Here is a 20,136-nt window from a genome sequence, read left to right as displayed (position 1 = left end):
TTAATTAGTTGAATCATAAATTTATTTTGAATATTTTCATGAGATTATAGTTTATATACCATGGCTTAAATCAAGATTAAAATAGAGCAACTATTGCTGGCCGTCCTCAAGCCACCGTAGGCCGATTATATGTATGTTATGAAATTAGAGAGGTAAAAGTATCTAATGAAATGTAAATATGTAAATTGATTGATTTCTTGTATTTTACGAATATGAGATTATGATTTGTTGTTGAAATTGTCACGTCCGAGGCCAGATCCACGTCTGCACAACTATATAATAGATATATATAAAAACTATTTCGTATTCGTACTCGTTTTATGAAAATTGTTAACGCACGTTGCTTTATGAGTTTATTGTAACGTTCGTTTTCAACCTACTTCTCGATCAACTAGAGATATGAATCTAGAAATGGCTCCTACAAGTTCAAGATATGGCTCTTGTGATGTAACACTTTGCCCCACTAGTTCAAGATGTGACTCTCACCTACGTAGCATTTTGTCTTGCACAATACTTATTTTTTGGTATTCCTGTTGGTGACCATCTCTAATATCACGCCATCACGCCCGGACCCAAGCACATGCATGCACAATAGGTCCATATAGAAACTACTTTATATCTGGTTTCGTTTTATGAAAATAGTTAATCTAAGTTACTATATGTGTCTATTATAGGCCCTTATAAAATCTTTTAAACTTTTGTTTTCAACCAATAACGGATAAGAGTATAACATATATAAATATTGCCAATAATTTTGTATACACACATATTGTTGCATCATGGAGTCAAATCATGAATACGTGTTGACTTTTGATCCTCCACTCCTCGTTTTATTTTGATTCTCCCTGTTGCATTTACGAGAATTGGAACGACGTACATATCGAAAAAATTAAAAATTATGTACTTTTTATGGTTCAACCTGTCGGGTTTACAGGGTGGGGCAGATCTTCGGTTTGGCCAAACACGTGTTAGACTCATCTCATTGTCATCCAATCAACCTTCTAATTTCTAAAATTTTAAACTAATCAAAATTCCAATTTGATGTTAAATGAATGACATTCATGAACCAACACCCCTGGTGAGTTGACACAATGGTGTAAACAAAACAAGCCAGTTCATGAGTTTTTTGAGCCACCAAATATGATTCATATTCAAAATTATCGAATTTGATCCAAAACTGAACATGTTCAAATTTTTTTCGAGCTAAATTCGAACTCAAATTTTTTTTTTTTATAATTTGCAAACTGCTCACGAAATATTTTATTAATATAATATAATTAAAATAATGTTAAAAATACAACAAAAATATCTTACAACAATATTTATAACAATTATATCGTGATATTTTATTATCATATCATGAGATTTTGTATTAAATTTATCATTAGATTTTGTTAAATAGAATTTTGTAGTAAGAATTGTTGTACAAATTTAATTGTACATGTAACATTACTAAATTAATTATACATTAAATAAATATATTTCGAGTCTTTATTTCAATCTTTGATTCGAACCGAATTCGAGCAAAAACACAATAATTTTCGAGCTTAAATATCGAACTTTAAACTTTTTTTCATATACGACTAGATTTGGTTCTACACCGAGTTGGCTTTACACCTCTCCCCAATGAAGGAGAGAGTCGCCAGCGTTCGGCCCTGCTTTCACTTCGCCTAATTTGTAATCCAAAGGGACGACATTCATGAATAGCTTTTGGTCACAGAAATTCTTGATGAATAGCTACAATGCTAGTATAATATACACACTTCCATCCCCAATTCAAATGAAATAATACCCCTCACATATTATGGAAAAGCAACTAATTCTGTTGTCCAGGACCCATATTCCATGCAAACATAAGCAGCAACCGGAAACCAATGAATAACACGAAGCCTTTTTACAAAGTATGTGTACCGTTGCGCAAACTTGAAGCACTGATTGAACAACGAGGACCTGACGTAGTTGACATAGGAGTGGAGTTTGTTTATAGCCCCATATGGGGTGTTTATTCTTGAGAAGCGTTCATGTTTATCTTTATCCTGCAGCAGAAGAACAAGTCAGCAAGTTTCCGAAGATCATACGCATGACATCTCTGAAATTTTTGGTGATCAGAGTCATACTTTTAATAGGAAAGATTTATAATGTATCTGAGGTTATTTGATTTTCATGTAGATAAAAGTTTACCTGTTGTGTATGTTGACATATTCATCGGTTTCATCCAGTATCTCCTCCTGGAAAATGAAATAAAAAAGCGGCATAGCTTGCGTGTTTGTGTATATAAATATATTCCATTCAAGCTCAGCCTTGTAGCTGTTAAAACTATGTTACATGCAATAATAGCGTAAAAATGAGAAAAGAGTACCTGGAGAAGTTCCTCAATGACATCCTCCATGGTAATCACACCAACAACATCTTGATTGGGTGAAAACTCTGGAATTGGAGAATTTTCTAAATCTAAAATACAAAATGAACATCCCCTGTGTTTCTTCTTGAATGCTGGAGTTGTTGGCGGGCTTTTCTTTCTCACAACATCATCAGCCTTCGAGCTTGTGTCGGCATAATGTGAGGTGGAATTGATGGCAAAGTTCTCAGTATCTGCATTTGGGCCCACCTTATGTTAAACAGCATGTGTGAACAGATTATATAAAGAAGTTATAGAGTAACATAGGCAAGGAGACAAACATAGATATCGCACCGTCCTTGTATCTTTATGGAGAGAAAATGCATTGAGAATAAACAGAGAGAAATGGAACTTGGAACTGCTTTTCGAGATTAAGATGATTCTTAATTTTCATACCTTTAGTTTTCTGCAACGTTTCTTTTGTTTCGTATAAATCCTTGTACACAACAGCAATGTGGCTGTGACCCTTCTGAAATTCATTCAGAATATCATAGAGAGGCATTTTCTCGGAGACCCTGAAAGTTATACAAGATAAACAAACTAATTACCCTCCATCTGGACAAAAGTTTGTGCGAAATGTAAAACACTTGAATGGCATTCCATTTCTGAGTTACCAAGAAAAAATATAAAAATAAAAGCATGCTCACATATTCATGAATTCCAGAGACACGATGTTATTTTATCACAAGTTCAAGGAGGTTAAAATGTCGCGGGAACATAAATCCCAACACGATAAAAGAACGTGCGATTGTTAACTTCTTATGTGAAATGTTTTAAAAAATGAAGGGATGTTACTTGCTTCTGTGTAAATATTTTCACCGAGGAAGAACATATAGAAGATGCGTATACTTGATGGAAGAAGATCCAAATACATAAGCAGGATAATAATTGTTCCAGGACAATCATTGCCATCTCCCAGGTCTAAAATATCACAGAACAAGCACTAGAAAAGATACTTCAATTTGATAGCCAATTAGCCATCAGATGATAAAATTTCCACTTGCAGCCATTTCAGCATCACATACATCAAGATTCTTTTTTATGCTAAAAATTAGGGGCGACGGGGATGGATAATGAAGTTTATCCTCACCGAGGAATATTTCTAATCAACATTTTTCTTAAAGGAACTGATTCATCGGGGTCAACCGCTAAAAGATTTTTAACCTGCACATGGAAACGATGATGCTATTAGGTTCTGTTAAAAAACCAGATATTACTTGCCAATATGAGCACATAAAAGAAAAGGTTTCAATGACAAATTTCTCAATCAATTTTACATAAAATGTAATATGAAGAATGCCAATATCTTGATTTTGCAAAGTACATAAATGACTTACCAGTATGAGTCCAATAATATTCTTTGGATTTCTGTAATAAACTGGAACTCTGCTGTGGCCCATCGTCATTATAGCATTCAATGTTTCCCTGCACGAGGATTATTCGCAAGATGAACATGTAAGTAAATTTGGTGGGCATATAACTAGATTCAGCAGTTAATGATAAACCCACAAATTAAGAGTTCCATCCAAATCCAGGGAAAATGCCTTCTCTATTGGGGTCATAGCATCTTTAGCAGTTTTCTCCATCATTTCTAGTGCCCCAGCGATTATTGTAGTCTCATCATGTGTCAAATCTCCACCTTTCCCAGCCTATCAAATATGTTTATTTCATATGAAGCTTCAAAATATGAGAGATGGTAAAATCGACCTCAAGAGTCAAAAATCTTTCATGAAAATGAAACAGATGACAGCTCAAAAGCTCTGACTTGTGGTTCTGTAAGAAATGAAGAGCAGAAATCACTAAAAAAGCAGACCTCATTGCCGTGAAAATCAACAAAAGTTTTCAGCTCAGCTCGACGCAATAAAGCAGCATGTCCCTTGCCCAACATCCAATCCAGAAACTACAAACAAGAGCGCTCACCAATTAGAGAGACGTAATATATCATAATGTACTTTATTCTGAAGCATTTTCTAAGTGATGGAGAAAAAGAAGAATAGTATCGTCAGGACAAGAAAAATGTTATCCAGAATTTAGAATAAATAGCTACTTGGCATTATTTACCTTACTAATAGGATAAGAAACAGGGAAGAAAAGCCAAAGAAGAAGCCGAACAAAAGGTGCCATTGTTGCACCGACAGTCAATCCGTAGCGACTACATATTGCTTGAGGCAATATCTGGAATAAACAATGACAGACCAATTACCGGACAAGGAAAAAAAAATATAACAAGCACTATATTAATCTATATACCACATAGGTGTAGAATAACAACCTCACCGAACATTAGGATGAGCGTGACAGATACAAGAATTGCTGCCCATGGAGGCACAAGCCTATCCAAGAATATGGGAAGTGACTGCATATGAAAACCAATCACACAATTATATAGACTATTGCATACTCAAGATACGAAAGGAAAATATAATTCCAATGTGTTCAGGTAATGATGTTCGACAGACCTCCATTGCTAACGAGTTGCCAATCAAGAGTGTGCAAAGCAAAAGATGTTGATTTTTCACGACCGGAAGAATTTTCGCTGTCGAAAAGAATATCACTGAGATGCTCAACCAATCAAACAATACTCACGCACACTGGTAAAATCATCATTCTAATCCTGGCATCAATTCCTTTCAGGACAAGATGAAAAGCAATTAGCAACAAGCAAACCCAACAGAGGCCGGGCTTGTAGCCCAGTTGTCTCACATGTTGCCATTGCCCCTAGGGTTCGGATCTCCCTCCCCTTTGTACTAAAATAGATAAGAACCCAACACACAATCGATCAAGAAACCCACAAGCACAATCATTAGCGTTATCGCTTTCAAAACACAACCACGCAGAAAACTCCCGAAATCCCAAATGATCAAATATAAACCCATAGCTCCACAACCACCCAAAAAAAAATCTAGAAAACACTGAAACACACATAATCAAGAGAACAAGAGAGTGCACAGTACAAGCATTGATACGGTCCTGTGTCCGCCCAGATGTGCTAAGAACTTCGAGGTCCACAAGACCAAGAGACATCAATCCAAGAGTTAAGCCAGCCATCAGCCCAGCAAACACCACAAGCCCTACGACAATTAGCACGTAGACGAAGAACGCGGTCTCACAGCATGGAATATCACCAGCCATCTTCGCTTTTTGTCACACCACGCAACTCTTCTCGGTCCTTTAAAACGGGTTTCTTGAAAATCTTGCGGTTTATGCGTATGCGCTTGTCTGTATTCACTCGCTCGCTACTTTCACGTTGGATTTAAATGAATTTGAGCTGAATTTGCAACAATTTGAACAGAGCCCATATAGAATAGAATCAAATACTTTGATTCTTCGTTGGAATCTTTTAGGTCGGAACCATGGAGATTTGCTCGCACAGTCACTGCCGACTGCGATGGATTATATCTTTGTTTTTTGTTTTAAATTTCAATATATATATTTTTTTTATTTTATTTCAACTATTCAAATATCAATTTAGTCCTTCCATAATTTATCAAATTTCACTTTAGTCTATCGATAATTATATAAAACGATTGTACACATACACAACACGTGTGCAGAGTAACTAGTATTAAATAAGTTTTTGATGTAAAAATATTAGGGTTATATTAAGAAAGATAATAATTATATAAAATTTTAATTATTAAATAAATAAATTTTTTATTTTTTTATATTTAATATATATTGTTAAAATATAAATCAAATTTTTCTTAATACAAAAATAGATTAATTATTAAGATAAATATGTTTGTATCGTAACCATACCATGATATATAGAGTTGTAAGGTTGATGTAATCCAACTGCATGCAAAAATTTAAGGAAAATGGAAAATAGCTAATTAACTGATTTTAATTACTAAATTTATTATGTTGATATGTTTATATGATTTTAAAGTACTTTTTTACTTGAATGTATTAAAATGTATTTTTAAAGGTTATTCGAGTTGCGATTGAGGAATGAAGAACGAGGGCTGAAAAATAAAAAAATGTTTTTATTAAATAATTATTTAAAATAATTTTGATGCTTTTTGTTATTTTGGAAAATAAGGAGTTTTGAGATGATTTTTATATGCTGAGACGTAATTTTTATCAGTATTCGATTTTCAACAAAAATATAAACTTTTTGACAACTTAGCTAATATTTTCACGAAATTTTCTAAACAAAATAACTTTTAAATGTACTAATGAGATTAATGGGCTTAACTAACCATGTTATTGGGTCTAGGCTTGTTTGATTGATAAATAGACAAATAAATAAGCACAAAACCCTTACCCCAAACCTTCATAATCTCGCCCCCTTCCCCTAAACAATTCACAAGGACTCTTTTTACCTCAAATACCACACACACAGGCATCAACAAGGGGTCAAGGCTTCGGTTTTGCTTAGATTTTCAGCAAGGGTCCTCGTTCGTCATCGTTCTTCACATCGTCAACGGATTTTCGTGCGTAAAATACGCAAAGGCATGCCATAATTCTTTCCTTTCTCATCTATCACACCCTAAATATTTATTTGAATATGATTTGCATGAAAAACAAGTATCCCTTTAATTATTTTTGTTTTTATGTATACACATGTGTTTAAAGCATGATTTTCGATCCAAAACTTGAGAATTATTTACGTGAAGGGGCTGCCATGATTAAGGATTGTTTATGGGTCGGTTTTACACGAGTTAAGGGTCATAAGATGCATGAGTTAGGCTGCTGCACACGAACTAGGAACAAGCTGGAATAGTTTATTTCATGTTTTGGGTCAAGGTGATCGGGTTAAGGGGTTTGTGGGGCCCTTAGCTCCTAATCGTTATTACAATGCAGTCTGATTAAAGTTAATTAATCACAGCAGAAAACGAGTTTAAAATTTCTTTACAACGAGCCCAAAACATTTCTTCTAGATTTATAATACTAAAAATAGTATTTAATCTCAACTCATAAAACACGCCCACACGTAATCAAAACCAATCACATACAAACATATCATATCCTTGGGACATGCCCCGATATATAGATACATATACATATATATACTGGGAACAAGACATAAACATAAACCTCAGCCCAAGCTGTGGCTCCCACCAGAAGTACCCTCTCCGGTCTCCTGATATCCTGGAGTACCTGCCATTGTCCACACACAAAGACAACAACAGCCCCTCTTGGGGGTGAGCAAAGCTCCGTATGGAACAATCAATCATATATACCACATATATCTAAACACTGATATATGATATGCAATGCATGTATGTCGTGGAGGTATCAGGTCAAATGCCCATCCACTGAGCACATGTCAGAATCAATCGAATCGCTATCAAATCAAATCAATGCTCGAGCTGGCACACCGGCCGATATGGGAATACACGTATGATAGCGTCGACAAAGCGCCATCAATCCCACATCTCATATCCAATCATATGGGGCCACAATTGTCTATGCTTTACAGGTCATATAATACCGGCATAGCGATTGTGTTCACAAACCCCGGAATCCAATCCAATCATATCAAGGTATCCAAGGATCATAGCTCAACGTACATGTCATGTATCGATGTATGCATAAAATGATGTGTTAACAAAACATTTATTTTATACATCGATATCTCAATCTCAATGTCATGTATGCCACATCAAATCATCAAATAGGCACATAGACACGTATTCCAATCCAATCAATCCAATCAACCGACATATATCATATAATACAGATACCTGTCGTATGTTACCCGGTCGCAACATACCTCAATTCTTCGTTCCAGTTGATGTAGCCTGAAGATATTGATATTACACTTTATCTACATCAATAACATATTCATTCCAATCAATAACATACACCAAAATTATTAATACGAGTTTCAAATATCATTTGAAACTTCAATAATTCATATCAAATTCAAATCTTATCATAATTCAATTCCGACTTCGAATATAAGTTTCTTGTCGGTTATTCTACTACATATCAGAAATTCAACTTCAAATACATGCTATTCCAGCACTCTGATATTTAAGGCTGCTGAAACCAGAAGAAAATTACCTCAGTCAAAAGCCCTCAGCACGACGATCACAAATATATAATTTGTTTCGCGTTTAGACAGCGTTTCAAAGCCGATTCAGAAGGAAGAATTTCGAAATCTCTCGGTTATTCTCGAAGCCACGGTGAAGAAATGAAGAAAGAATAAAGCAGAAGCCTCGTTCTTATCACCACCGTTCTCGCGCTCGGGCGGTAGAATTCTCGCGCCCGAGCGCGAGACATTCTGTCCTCGAGTTGCATTTATGCCGCGCTCGGGCGGTAGAAAGTTACCGCTCGGGCGCGGGGTGTTCTGCCCGAACACTCAGAATTTCAACCCTGGCGCTCGGGCGGTAATTTCCTACCGCTCGGGCGCCACATGTTCTGTACAAAATATCAATTTTGTACTAAATTGGCGTCCGGCCTCTCCACTCGAGCTCTTACAACGTCAATTCTTATTCAATATTCATTTCTGAAATCATTGTCACAATTTACATCAAATACATAATCACATGACAATTTCATTAATTATCGATAATCACCACAGGATTTACGATAATACGATACACGGTCCTTACATTTCTTTCCCTCTTAAAAGATTTCGTCCTCGAAATCTCAAACATCTCTATATACATAACATGGGTAAACATACATATGTCACCAGTTATAGTACATATCAAAACTAAAATCAGAATAAGGATCAGAATACATCGAATACAATGGAACAGATGGATTAGCATCAAATAAATGCGGATACGAATCTCGCATCTTGCTCTCCAATTCCCATGTCGATTCTTCAACACCATGTCGAGTCCATTGCACTCGTACCAAAGGAATCGATTTATTTCTCAATATATTCTCCTTTCGATCCATAATCCGAACAGGTTGTTCAACATAGGAAAGAGAAGGATCCAATTCCACTTCATCAGGTGCAAGCACGTGTGATGGATCTGGTTCATATTTCCTCAGCATAGAAACATGAAATACATCGTGAATGGCAGATAGAGCTGGTGGTAATGCCAATCGATACGCAAGATCACCGACTCGATCGAGAATCTTGTATGGACCAACATAACGAGGAGATAATTTCCCTCGCATGCCAAATCGAACAGTGCCTCTAAAGGGAGATATTTTCAGAAACACTCTGTCACCTTTCTGGAATTCTAAGGGTCGTCTCCGTTTATTCACATAACTTGTTTGACGATCCTGAGCAGCTTTCATCCGCTGCCGAATTAACTGAACCTTATCGTTCATTTCCTGTATCATTTCAGGTCCAGTCAATTGTCTCTCACCAATCTCATCCCAGAATAACGGTGATCTACATCGTCTCCCATCTTCAAACGGTGCCATACCGATACTCGTCTGAAAGCTATTATTATACGAAAATTCAACCAATGGTAAGGCATCTTGCCATCCCATTCTAATGTCCATCACAATTGCACGCAACATACCTTCCAATGCTTGAATCGTACGCTCAGTTTGGCTATCAGTTTGAGGATGATAAGCAGTACTCATAGCCAAACGCGTACCCATCGCTTCCTGAAAACTACCCCAGAATTTAGAAGCAAACCTGGGATCACGATCAGATACAATTGAGACTGGCACACCATGCAGTCTCACAACATTCTCAATGTATAAACGAGCCATTCTCTTATAGAGATAAGTCCGCTCATACGGAATAAAATGCGCAGATTTTGAAAGCCGATCAATAATCACCCAAATGACATCACAGCCCTTGGGCGAACGAGGTAAATGAGTCATAAAATCCATAGCAATATGTTCCCAATTCCATTTCGGGATTTCAAGACTATGGAGCAATCCTCCAGGTTTCATTCTCTCGGCTTTCACTTGCTGGCAGATCAAGCATTTAGAAATAAACTCAGCAATGTCCTTCTTCATACGTTTCCACCAGAATTGAGGTCTCAATGTCAAATACATCTTCCGACCTCCAGGGTGAATACTGTATTTGCTACAATGTGCTTCTCGAAGAAGGGCAGATCTCAAATCAGAGTCGTCAAGAACTACTAGCCGACCATTAAGTCGTAAAGAACCATCAGAAGAAATCTGGAATCCAGACTGATGTCCTGCAGATACAAGTTCTTTCGACTTTTGGATCTGAGCATCGCTTCGTTGGGCCTTTCGTATCTTCGATATCAAATTCGGCTCAATTTGCAATGCTGAGACAGTGACAGAATTCCAATTCGAGTGAAAAGTCCAACCAGAAGTACAAATATCCTCGTGTACTTTGGCGACATTGACAGAAGCTAAAACAGAATCATAAACTTTACGGCTCAGGGCATCCGCAGTAACATTCACCGATCCAGGGTGATATTGAATCTCACAATAAAAATCCTTCAGGAGATCCATCCACCTGCGTTGCCTCATATTCAAATCAGATTGAGAAAAGAGATATTTCAGACTCTTATGGTCCGAATAGATAACAAACTTTTCTCCGTACAAATAATGGCGCCAAATCTTCAAAGCAAACACAATGGCAGCCAATTCGAGATCATGAACAGGATAACGTGTTTCATGAGATTTCAATTGACGAGACGCATAAGCAACCACTTTGCCATGTTGCATCAGAATACAGCCCAAACCTTTACCAGACGCATCTGTACACACCACAAATCCTCCGGTACCTGAAGGAATAGTAAGAACAGGTGCTGTGGTCAATCTTGTCTTCAATTCAAGAAAACTAGCTTTACATTCATCTGACCAAATGAATCTCTGATTCTTCTGTGTCAGTTGAGTAATAAGTTTAGCTATCTTCGAAAATCCTTCAATAAAACGACGATAATATCCTGCTAAACCCATGAAGCTACGGATCTCAGGAACATTCGTAGGTCTTGGCCAATTCAAAACAGCTTCGACCTTCGAAGGATCAACAGATATGCCATGTCTCGAAATGACGTGGCCCAGAAATACCACTTTGTCCATCCAGAACTCGCATTTGGACAATTTGGCATATAAATGACTAGTACGAAGGGTTTGAAGTACCAGTCTTAGATTTTCAGCATGCTCCTTCTTCGATTTTGAATACACAAGAATATCATCAATAAAAACAATAACGAATCGGTCTAGATAATCTCGAAAGACCCGATTCATTAAGTCCATAAAAATAGCAGGAGCATTCGTAAGACCAAAAGGCATAACCAGGAATTCATAGTGGCCATACCTTGTACGAAAAGCAGTCTTGGGTACATCTTCGTCTCGAACTCGAACTTGATGATACCCAGAACGAAGATCAATCTTCGAGTATACAGAAGTACCTTGAAGCTGATCAAACAAATCATCAATACGAGGAAGTGGGTACTTGTTCTTCACAGTAGCCCGATTCAGTTGCCTATAATCGATACACATTCGCATAGTACCATCTTTCTTCCGAACAAATAAAACTGGAGCTCCCCAAGGTGATACACTCGGTCGAATATATCCCTTATCGAGAAGATCCTGTAATTGTTCTTTCAATTCTTTCAATTCCAGGGGTGCCATGCGATAAGGAGCTTTAGAAATAGGCGCAGTCCCCGTCACAAGATCAATACTAAACTCAACTTCTCGATGAGGAGGAAAATCAGGAATCTCATCGGGAAATACATCCGGGAATTCTTTCGCAACTGGAATCTCAATTAAAGAAGACTCCTTCTTCGAAATATCAATAGCGTAGATAAGATATCCCTCATCTCCACTAGTCAACAATCGAGACATTTCCAAAGAGGATACCAATGGAATTTTGGCTTGGGAACCCTTGCCATAAAAATTCCATTTGGGTCCATCAATCGGTCGAAATCGAACCACTCCGTGACAACAATCAACGGTAGCTCGATTTGTCATCCAGTTATCCATGCCAACAATACAATCAAAGTCGTGCAATGGGAGGACAATCAAATTCAGAAATATCACATTATCCTCATATATCAATACACAATTATGCACAACTTTCTCAGACAAAATAATCTTCCCTGCTGGCGTGGTTATCGACAAAGTGTCATACAACGGGGTACACTCAATATCGTGAGATGCAACAAATGCATGAGATATGAATGAATGAGATGCTCATGTATCAAATAAAACACGTGCAGGATAATCGCAAAGCGTGCAAATACCTGCAATCACACCACCAGGAGCTTCTCTCGCCTGATCCTCAGTCATGACATACACTCTCACTTGAGGAGGAACTTGGGCACTCTGACCACCCGGTCCTCGATATCGTGGGACATTCGACTGCTGAAAAGATGGAACAGGAACAACAGGTCTCGTCATACCAGGGCCACCTCTAAATCCTGGCTGGGGTTGGGAAGAAGTTGCACCCCTGTTCGGACATACTCGAGAGAAATGGCCTTCTTGCCCACATTGATAACAAGTACCAAACATACCTCGACACTGATCGATAGTATGTTTGCCTCCACAATGGCTACAGTAGGAAGCAATCACAGGACTCCCTCTCTGTGATCCACTAGAGCTCGAAGAAGACGAAGAAACAGAGCCAGTCTTCTTGAACTTCTTACCCCTCGGTCGCAAAGTAGGCTGCTGAGGTGACACTGGAGGTGGAGGAGTATACTATGGACCTCCCCGCCTAAGTCCAACCTCGACTGCCTTAGCTCGTTCAACTGCCTCTGCGTGGCTGGTAGGCAATCCAGAAACCACATATGTATATAAAGCAGGATGTAAACCATTTACAAACCTGTTATATTTTGCCCTCGCATTTCCAGCTACGTGAGGTGCATACTTCAGTAGAGTAGAAAACTTCGAAGCATACTCTGCAACAGTCATCGTTCCCTGCTGCAGATTATTGAATTCATTCTCCTGAGCAGTATAATAAGAAGGAGGGGAATACCGCTCCAAAAACTGGGCCTTGAAGATATCCCATGTGACTTCAATCCCGGCCTCTTTCAATCCAATCTCAGCGGCTTCTCACCAAGATTTAGCTCGGTCCTTCAACTGATAGAGAGCAAGTTTCAGTCTCCGAGCCTTGGAATATTCAACAATATTAAACAAATGCTCGATATCCTTCAGCCAAGCCTCAGCTCTTTCAGCACTCTCAGTGCCAAAGAACCTCGGTGGTTTCAGATCTTGGAATCGAGCCATCACAACATCCATGGACAACCCTTCAAATTGCCCAACAATACTCTCAGTACTGCTACTCGCAGTTTCATTTGTGTGATCCATCTACAAATCAAAAGATGAACATCACAATTTCATATCAATTTCATAATCTCATCATCCCATATCATCAATCTCATCAGATACTTACTCAAATCAAATCACATAAGAGCAAGTAATACAAAAAATCAAACACATACGCACAATTCATTTGTGCCTATTCGAGTGTACACAAGACTCAATAGAGCATTCCCAGCTATGCTCTGATACCATACTTTGTGGGGCCCTTAGCTCCTAATCGTTATTACAATGCAGTCTGATTAGGGTTAATTAATCACAGCGGAAAACGAGTTTAAAATTTCTTTACAACGAGCCCAAAACATTTCTTCTAGATTTATAATACTAAAAATAGTATTTAATCTCAACTCATAAAACACGCCCACACGTAATCAAAACCAATCACATACAAACATATCATATCCTCGGGACATGCCCCGGTATATAGATACATATACATATATTACTGGGGACAAGACATAAACATAAACCTCAGCCCAAGCTGTGGCTCCCACCAGAAGTACCCTCTCCGGTCTCCTGACATCCTGGAGTACCTGCCATTGTCCACACACAAAGACAACAACAGCCCCCCTTGGGGGTGAGCAAAGCTCCGTATGGAACAACCAATCATATATACCACAGATATCTAAACAATGATATATGGTATGCAATGCATGTATGTCGTGGAGGTATCAGGTCAAATGCCCATCCACTGAGCACATGTCAGAATCAATCGAATCGCTATCAAATCAAATCAATGCTCGAGCTGGCACACCGGCCGATATGGGAATACATGTATGATAGCGTCGACGAAGCGCCATCAATCCCACATCTCATATCCAATCATATGGGGCCACAATTGTCTATGCTTTACGGGTCATATAATACCGGCATAGCGATTGTGTTCACAAACCCCGGAATCCAATCCAATCATATCAAGGTATCCAAGGATCATAGCTCAACGTGCATGTCATGTATCGATGTATGCATAAAATGATGTGTGTTAACAAAACATTTATTTTATACATCGATATCTCAATCTCAATGTCATGTATGCCACATCAAATCATCAAATAGGCACATAGACACGTATTCCAATCCAATCAATCCAATCCAACCGATATATATCATATAATACAGATACCTGTCGTATGTTACCCGGTCGCAACATACCTCAATTCTTTGTTCCAGTTGATGTAGCCTGAAGATATTGATATTACACTTTATCTACATCAATAACATATTCATTCCAATCAATAACATACTCCAAAATTATTAATATGAGTTTCAATATCATTTGAAACTTCAATAATTCATATCAAATTCTAATCTTATCATAATTCAATTCCGACTTCGAATATAAGTTTCTTGTCGGTTATTCTACTACATATCAGAAATTCAACTTCAAATACATGCTATTCCAGCACTTTGATATTTAAGGCTGCTGAAACCAGAAGAAAATTACCTCAGTCAAAAGCCCTCAACGCGGCGATCACAAATATATAATTTGTTTCGCGTTTAGACAGCGTTTCAAAGCCGATTCAGAAGGAAGAATTTCGAAATCTCTCGGTTATTCTCGAAGCCACGGTGAAGAAATGAAGAAAGAATAAAGCAGAAGCCTCGTTCTTATCACCACCGTTCTCGCGCTCGGGCGGTAGAATTCTCGCGCCCGAGCGCGAGACATTCTGTCCCCGAGTTGCATTTATGCCGCGCTCGGGCGGTAGAAAGTTACCGCTCGGGCGCGGGGTGTTCTGCCCGAACACTCAGAATTTCAACCCTGGCGCTCGGGCGGTAATTTCCTACCGCTCGGGCGCCACATGTTCTGTACAAAATATCAATTTTGTACTAAATTGGCGTCCGGCCTCTCCACTCGAGCTCTTACAACGTCAATTCATATTCAATATTCATTTCTCAAATCATTGTCACAATTTACATCAAATACATAATCACATGACAATTTCATTAATTATCGATAATCACCACAGGATTTACGATAATACGATATACGGTCCTTACAGGGTTAAACCATGCATGGCTTGGCTTTGGCTCGACTAGGGCTGGGCTGGGATGTGGTTGGGTCAAGAGAGGAGTCCTCATGCTAGGACTCGAGCATAGTGGCTGGGAAGGAGTCCTAGCTCTACCCGTGGCTGTCGAGGGATACAGCTGTGCGCAGGGACTTGTGGCTCGGCCAGGGTGTTTAGGGCTAGGCTAGGCTAGGTCTCTAGGGTCCTGAGAGGGTTCATGAGGGGTTGAGCCAGGGGCTAGCTCGATGGTTAGAGTTCTAGCTAGGTTTGAAGAGTCCTAGTGCACTTGGGTTTATCGGCCGCGACACTTGCTGCTGGTGTAGGTGGCTTCGGGCGGGCTAGGGTCGAGTCCTAGGGGTCCAGTGGGTTAAGTAGGGTCCAGGAGAGGTCTGGTCAGAAGTTGGCTCAAGGTGGCTCGAGCTTGGCTAGTGGAAACCGGGAGTTGGCTCATGGGTGTTATATTAGTGTTCAACGATTAGGGTTTTAATGTTTAAGGCTTGAACTGTGGGTCCACGAGGGTGGTCCATGGATTACAAGTGTAGATTAAGAAATTAAAAGTCTATGTTTTAACTTTGGGAATTTTATATTAAAGTTCGAATTTAATTCGGGATTAAAACGAATTAAGAATTTATAATTAAAGAATAAATAAAAAGTCATGGATTTAAGCTAAATAAAAATATGAGAAATTTAATTTAAGCTTAAATAATTATTTGGGATGATTTAGAGTCAACGTAATTAATAAAAAGTCAAAATAATGAAATTTTACGTCTAGGGGTAAAACGACCATTTCACATCTAGAAAATAGTAAACGTCGTGACAGTGTCCTGAATGCTGTTTTTTATGTTAAAATGATTTTTTTTAACTGTTTATGGAATTTTATGATGAAACGTTTATGTTAAAAGATATGTTGCATGCTTGGTTTATAAGAAAAAAACGATTATTATATGCATGAATTTTAAAAAGTGATGAAAATATGTAATATTGAAGGAACTGAAGTAACTGTGACTAATATAAATACCTAAGCCCAAGGCTCAGTTGACGGGTGAGAGTGTCGCTAATGTCCCTGCCGCCCAGTACTGCGGTTACATGCAGATGGATCCATCGACCCCTAATACGAATACGAAAGTCACATTAACGATCTGAATTCAACAAAAGAAAAACGTATATGTATATGATGAATATGAATATGTTTATGATGATATGAAAAATGTTTAAGTTTATGCATGATTAAGAAAATGTTATTTTACGTAAAAGTATTTTCACTGTTGTATGTGATTTGTATACATATTATTTGCTATCAAGAATATGGTGTGTTGAGTCTTTAGACTCACTAGGTGTCATCGATGCAGGTGAGTATAATGTTGATGGTAGTGGAGGTGTTGATGGTTGATCTGACTGGACCGAAGGTGCACATAACCCGAGGACCAGCGCTAGTTTTTCCGCACTTATGATATAAAAGTTTATGTTAAGGATTTTTACAACTTTTGTTATTGCTTTTGAGTGGTTTTTGAGAGGTTGTTAGTTTTAGCTTTACTGCTAAGTTAGGATTTGCAAATATATGAAAATTTTATGTTTTTAAACTATCTCCTTTGAATTTCAAGTATGATTGGATTTGCTAAGTTAGGATTTGCAAAAACCGTTGTATTTTACATTTTAACAACGGTTTTAGTGAAAACCATTGTTAAAAAGAAACAAAAGAAAACCGTTGTCTTTGATTCCAAAAACATGCTAAAAGACAACAGTTTTATAAACAATTGTCTATTAGCGTGTTTTTGGACAAACGACAACGGTTTTCTAAACCCGTTGTGGATTCGCGTGTTTGTTTGGATAAACGAATTAGCGTGTTTTTTGGACAAACGACAATGGTTTTCTAAAACCATTGTGGATTAGCGTGTTTTTTTGGAGAAACGACAATAGTTTTAGTGAACTGTTGTAGATTAGCGTGTTTTTTGGAGAAACAACAACGGTTTTAGATAACCATTGTTAAAATAGTGACGGTTTAAAACAAAAACCGTCGCTAATAGCGACAGTTTAACAATAAAATTGCGAAGGTTTTCCAAAACCGTAGTCGATTTTAAATTAGCGACGGTTTGACAAACACTGTCGCTACTAAACCGTCGCTATTTTAAAATCGGCGATGGTTAAACAACTGTCGCTATTCGCCACGATTAAGAAAATAAGCGATTGTTTTACCAAAAGCTGTCGCCAATAGCGACAGTTATTCCAAAAGCCGTCGCAAATTGTCTATAAATACTCGCATTTTCGGTCTATTTCCTTCCACATCTACAATACATTTTCCTCTCTGATACGATTTTAGTTTTTTTCTTGCAATTCTCGGTAAATTTCAAATTTTTATTTAAGATTATGAATTCTTGGTACGACGACGATGATTTGCTAGAAATTGCTATTGAGCATGTTAGAGAGAATCCTCATTTGTTGACGGCCATGGATGTTCATGAATATGTGTAATTTTTTTTACTTAAATTATTAGTGATGAATTATGGCTAAACCGTCCTTAATTAGTGATGTTATTATTCTAAACCGTCGCTAATTAGCGACAATTTAGTTTAAAACCGACGCTAATTGGCGACGTTTTTGAAAAAGCCGTCGCTAATTAGAATAAAACTAAACCGTCACTAATTAGCGACGGTTTAGTCATAATCCGTTGCTGATATTTTAGACGGTTTAGCCCTAATTTGATGCTAATCAGCGACGGTAAAAACCGTCAGTAATTTAAAAAACAGTCGCTAATTGAAGCTACAACAACGGTTTAAAACCGTTGTCGTAAAACACACTTTCAACAACAGTGCCTACGACAACGGATAAAATCCATTGTCGTATAGTGTTTTGTTGTAGTGATGCGTCAATGCTATGTTCCATTAGCATGGATGTAGGGACATCCGCACACTCGAATAAGTGTTTATGAGATAAGTACACTGAACTACCCTCATCCTAAATTTTCTAAGTAGTTATCACTGGTCAAGTATAGAATTTATAGTTATAGTTATGCTAAACTGAGTATTCCCATGAATCTATGACTAGAGTAGAATGTGTGTTTTAAAGAAAATAGTTTCTCTAGTTACATACAATGGGACATTACACTTTGAATCATATGCACAGATTTTGGATTTATATTGAGATCTCGGAAAACTAATGTCCCAAAATCCGAGTTTGTTTTAATATGCACTTCAAATTTCTTAGTTCTTTTATTCTTTGAATTATGATTTTACTTTGAATGCAGTTAGGCTTAAAAAAATTTCAAAATATCGTTTATATTTTACTAAAGATCAATTGAAAATAATAATTGTGTGATACAGTATCTATGGGACAATATCTGTACTTAATACATTATACTATAACTTGACTCGTGCACTTAAAGACTGAATCAAAATTTATTGGAGATTTTCGGTGCAAGAAAAACTTTTTATTAATCTTTATATTGAAATAAATGTTTCTATTGATATTACTTCTTGGGTATTGGTTACCGGATATGTCTCACATTTGCCCCGTTACTCAACCTCATGCAAGGCTCACCATCCCGTAGCTTTTTACTTGTTCTCAGGACCTGTGTGCAGAAATCCATTAGGATTTTGTAGGCCATTAAGCATAATATGACTATGAGATTTGGAAAATGAATGTAAAGACTGTCTTCCTTGATGGAGATATCAAAGAAAAAATTTATATGGTACAACCAAAAGGCTTTATATCTATCTATTCGAAATAAGCAGAAAATACGTAAACTTCAAATATCTATTTATGGATTTTAGTTGTAAATTGGGATTAGCTTTTGAATTGTAGTTGTAATTTCATATGCTTGATTATATTAGTAGATGTCCTGTGTGTTTTGTCAAGTGAATATTCCAAGGATTCAATGCCATAATAAAATATGTATTTTAGAGGAAAGATTTTCTTTTCTCTAATTACATATAATGGGACATGACACTTTGGAACATTAAACTTAGCTATTTTATTTATTTTGGGATCTCTTTATATAGATAAGGCATATCTTCTACCGAGATAGAAAATATTTTTATTTTCATCTATGGAAAAAAAAAATCAAAACAATTATAATTTAATGGAATCCTATATTATGAAAATCCAATAGTTGAAGCACAGATGATTCATGCTCAACCCCGTATAAAAGAAAATTTAGACCAATGGTGTCTATTGATCAATTAAAGGGACAATGTATTCGCAAGAACTCGAACTCGAACTATAATTTTAAAGAGAAGTGTGTAAAAAAAAAACTTGGATTTATCGAGTAAAATTTCGAATCTGTAATCTAAATATGATTTGATTTCAAGATATATATTTCAAGAAATTAGCATCTATTTCATATATTTTGTTGACCATTAGGAACGATCAGATGTTGAATGAAAGTTATGAGGGAATTATAAAAATGTAATTCCACTAATACAATTGGTTGTTATTAACTATGACATGGACCAACATATTTTAGTGATGTATAACAATAGAAACACAAAAAATTTTATGAAACTGTTGCGAGTCAATTTTGTGAGAGATCCCAGGATCGAATAATCAAATAATATTAATTTTCATTGCAAATAT

The 20,136-nt window shown here is 37.2% G+C and overlaps 1 protein-coding gene across 1 annotated transcript; it reads right to left on the bottom strand.

Annotated features, from left to right (window-relative positions):
- Positions 1-1,674: 1,674 nt before the first annotated feature.
- LOC140819352 (DUF21 domain-containing protein At1g47330) lies at positions 1,675-5,787 on the bottom strand. The gene is made up of 12 exons (XM_073179398.1): positions 5,353-5,787; positions 4,858-4,934; positions 4,671-4,754; positions 4,460-4,573; positions 4,212-4,298; positions 3,908-4,047; positions 3,736-3,823; positions 3,489-3,562; positions 2,795-2,913; positions 2,360-2,592; positions 2,182-2,228; positions 1,675-2,036 (listed from the first exon to the last, which is right to left on the bottom strand). Exons 1-12 carry the CDS (start codon positions 5,528-5,530, stop codon positions 2,003-2,005), a joined length of 1,275 nt encoding a protein of 424 aa, XP_073035499.1. The 5' UTR covers positions 5,531-5,787; the 3' UTR covers positions 1,675-2,002.
- Between the last annotated feature and the right edge of the window lie 14,349 nt (positions 5,788-20,136).

This window comes from Primulina eburnea, chromosome 18, assembly GCF_022965805.1.
Source record: "Primulina eburnea isolate SZY01 chromosome 18, ASM2296580v1, whole genome shotgun sequence".
NCBI lineage: Eukaryota > Viridiplantae > Streptophyta > Magnoliopsida > Lamiales > Gesneriaceae > Primulina > Primulina eburnea.
Note: the sequence above shows the minus strand (reverse complement) of the source record. Positions and strands in the feature narration are given on the sequence as shown.

Excerpts from the sequence above, each read along its gene's own strand:
- LOC140819352 (XM_073179398.1), bottom strand. The coding sequence starts at position 5,530 with ATGGCTGGTGATATTCCATGCTGTGAGACCGCGTTCTTCGTCTACGTG. Across the intron at positions 4,935-5,352 it reads ACAGGACCGTATCAATGCTT|CGAAAATTCTTCCGGTCGTG; the intron begins GTACTGTGCACT and ends TCTTTTCGACAG. Across the intron at positions 2,229-2,359 it reads TCATTGAGGAACTTCTCCAG|GAGGAGATACTGGATGAAAC; the intron begins GTACTCTTTTCT and ends TTCATTTTCCAG.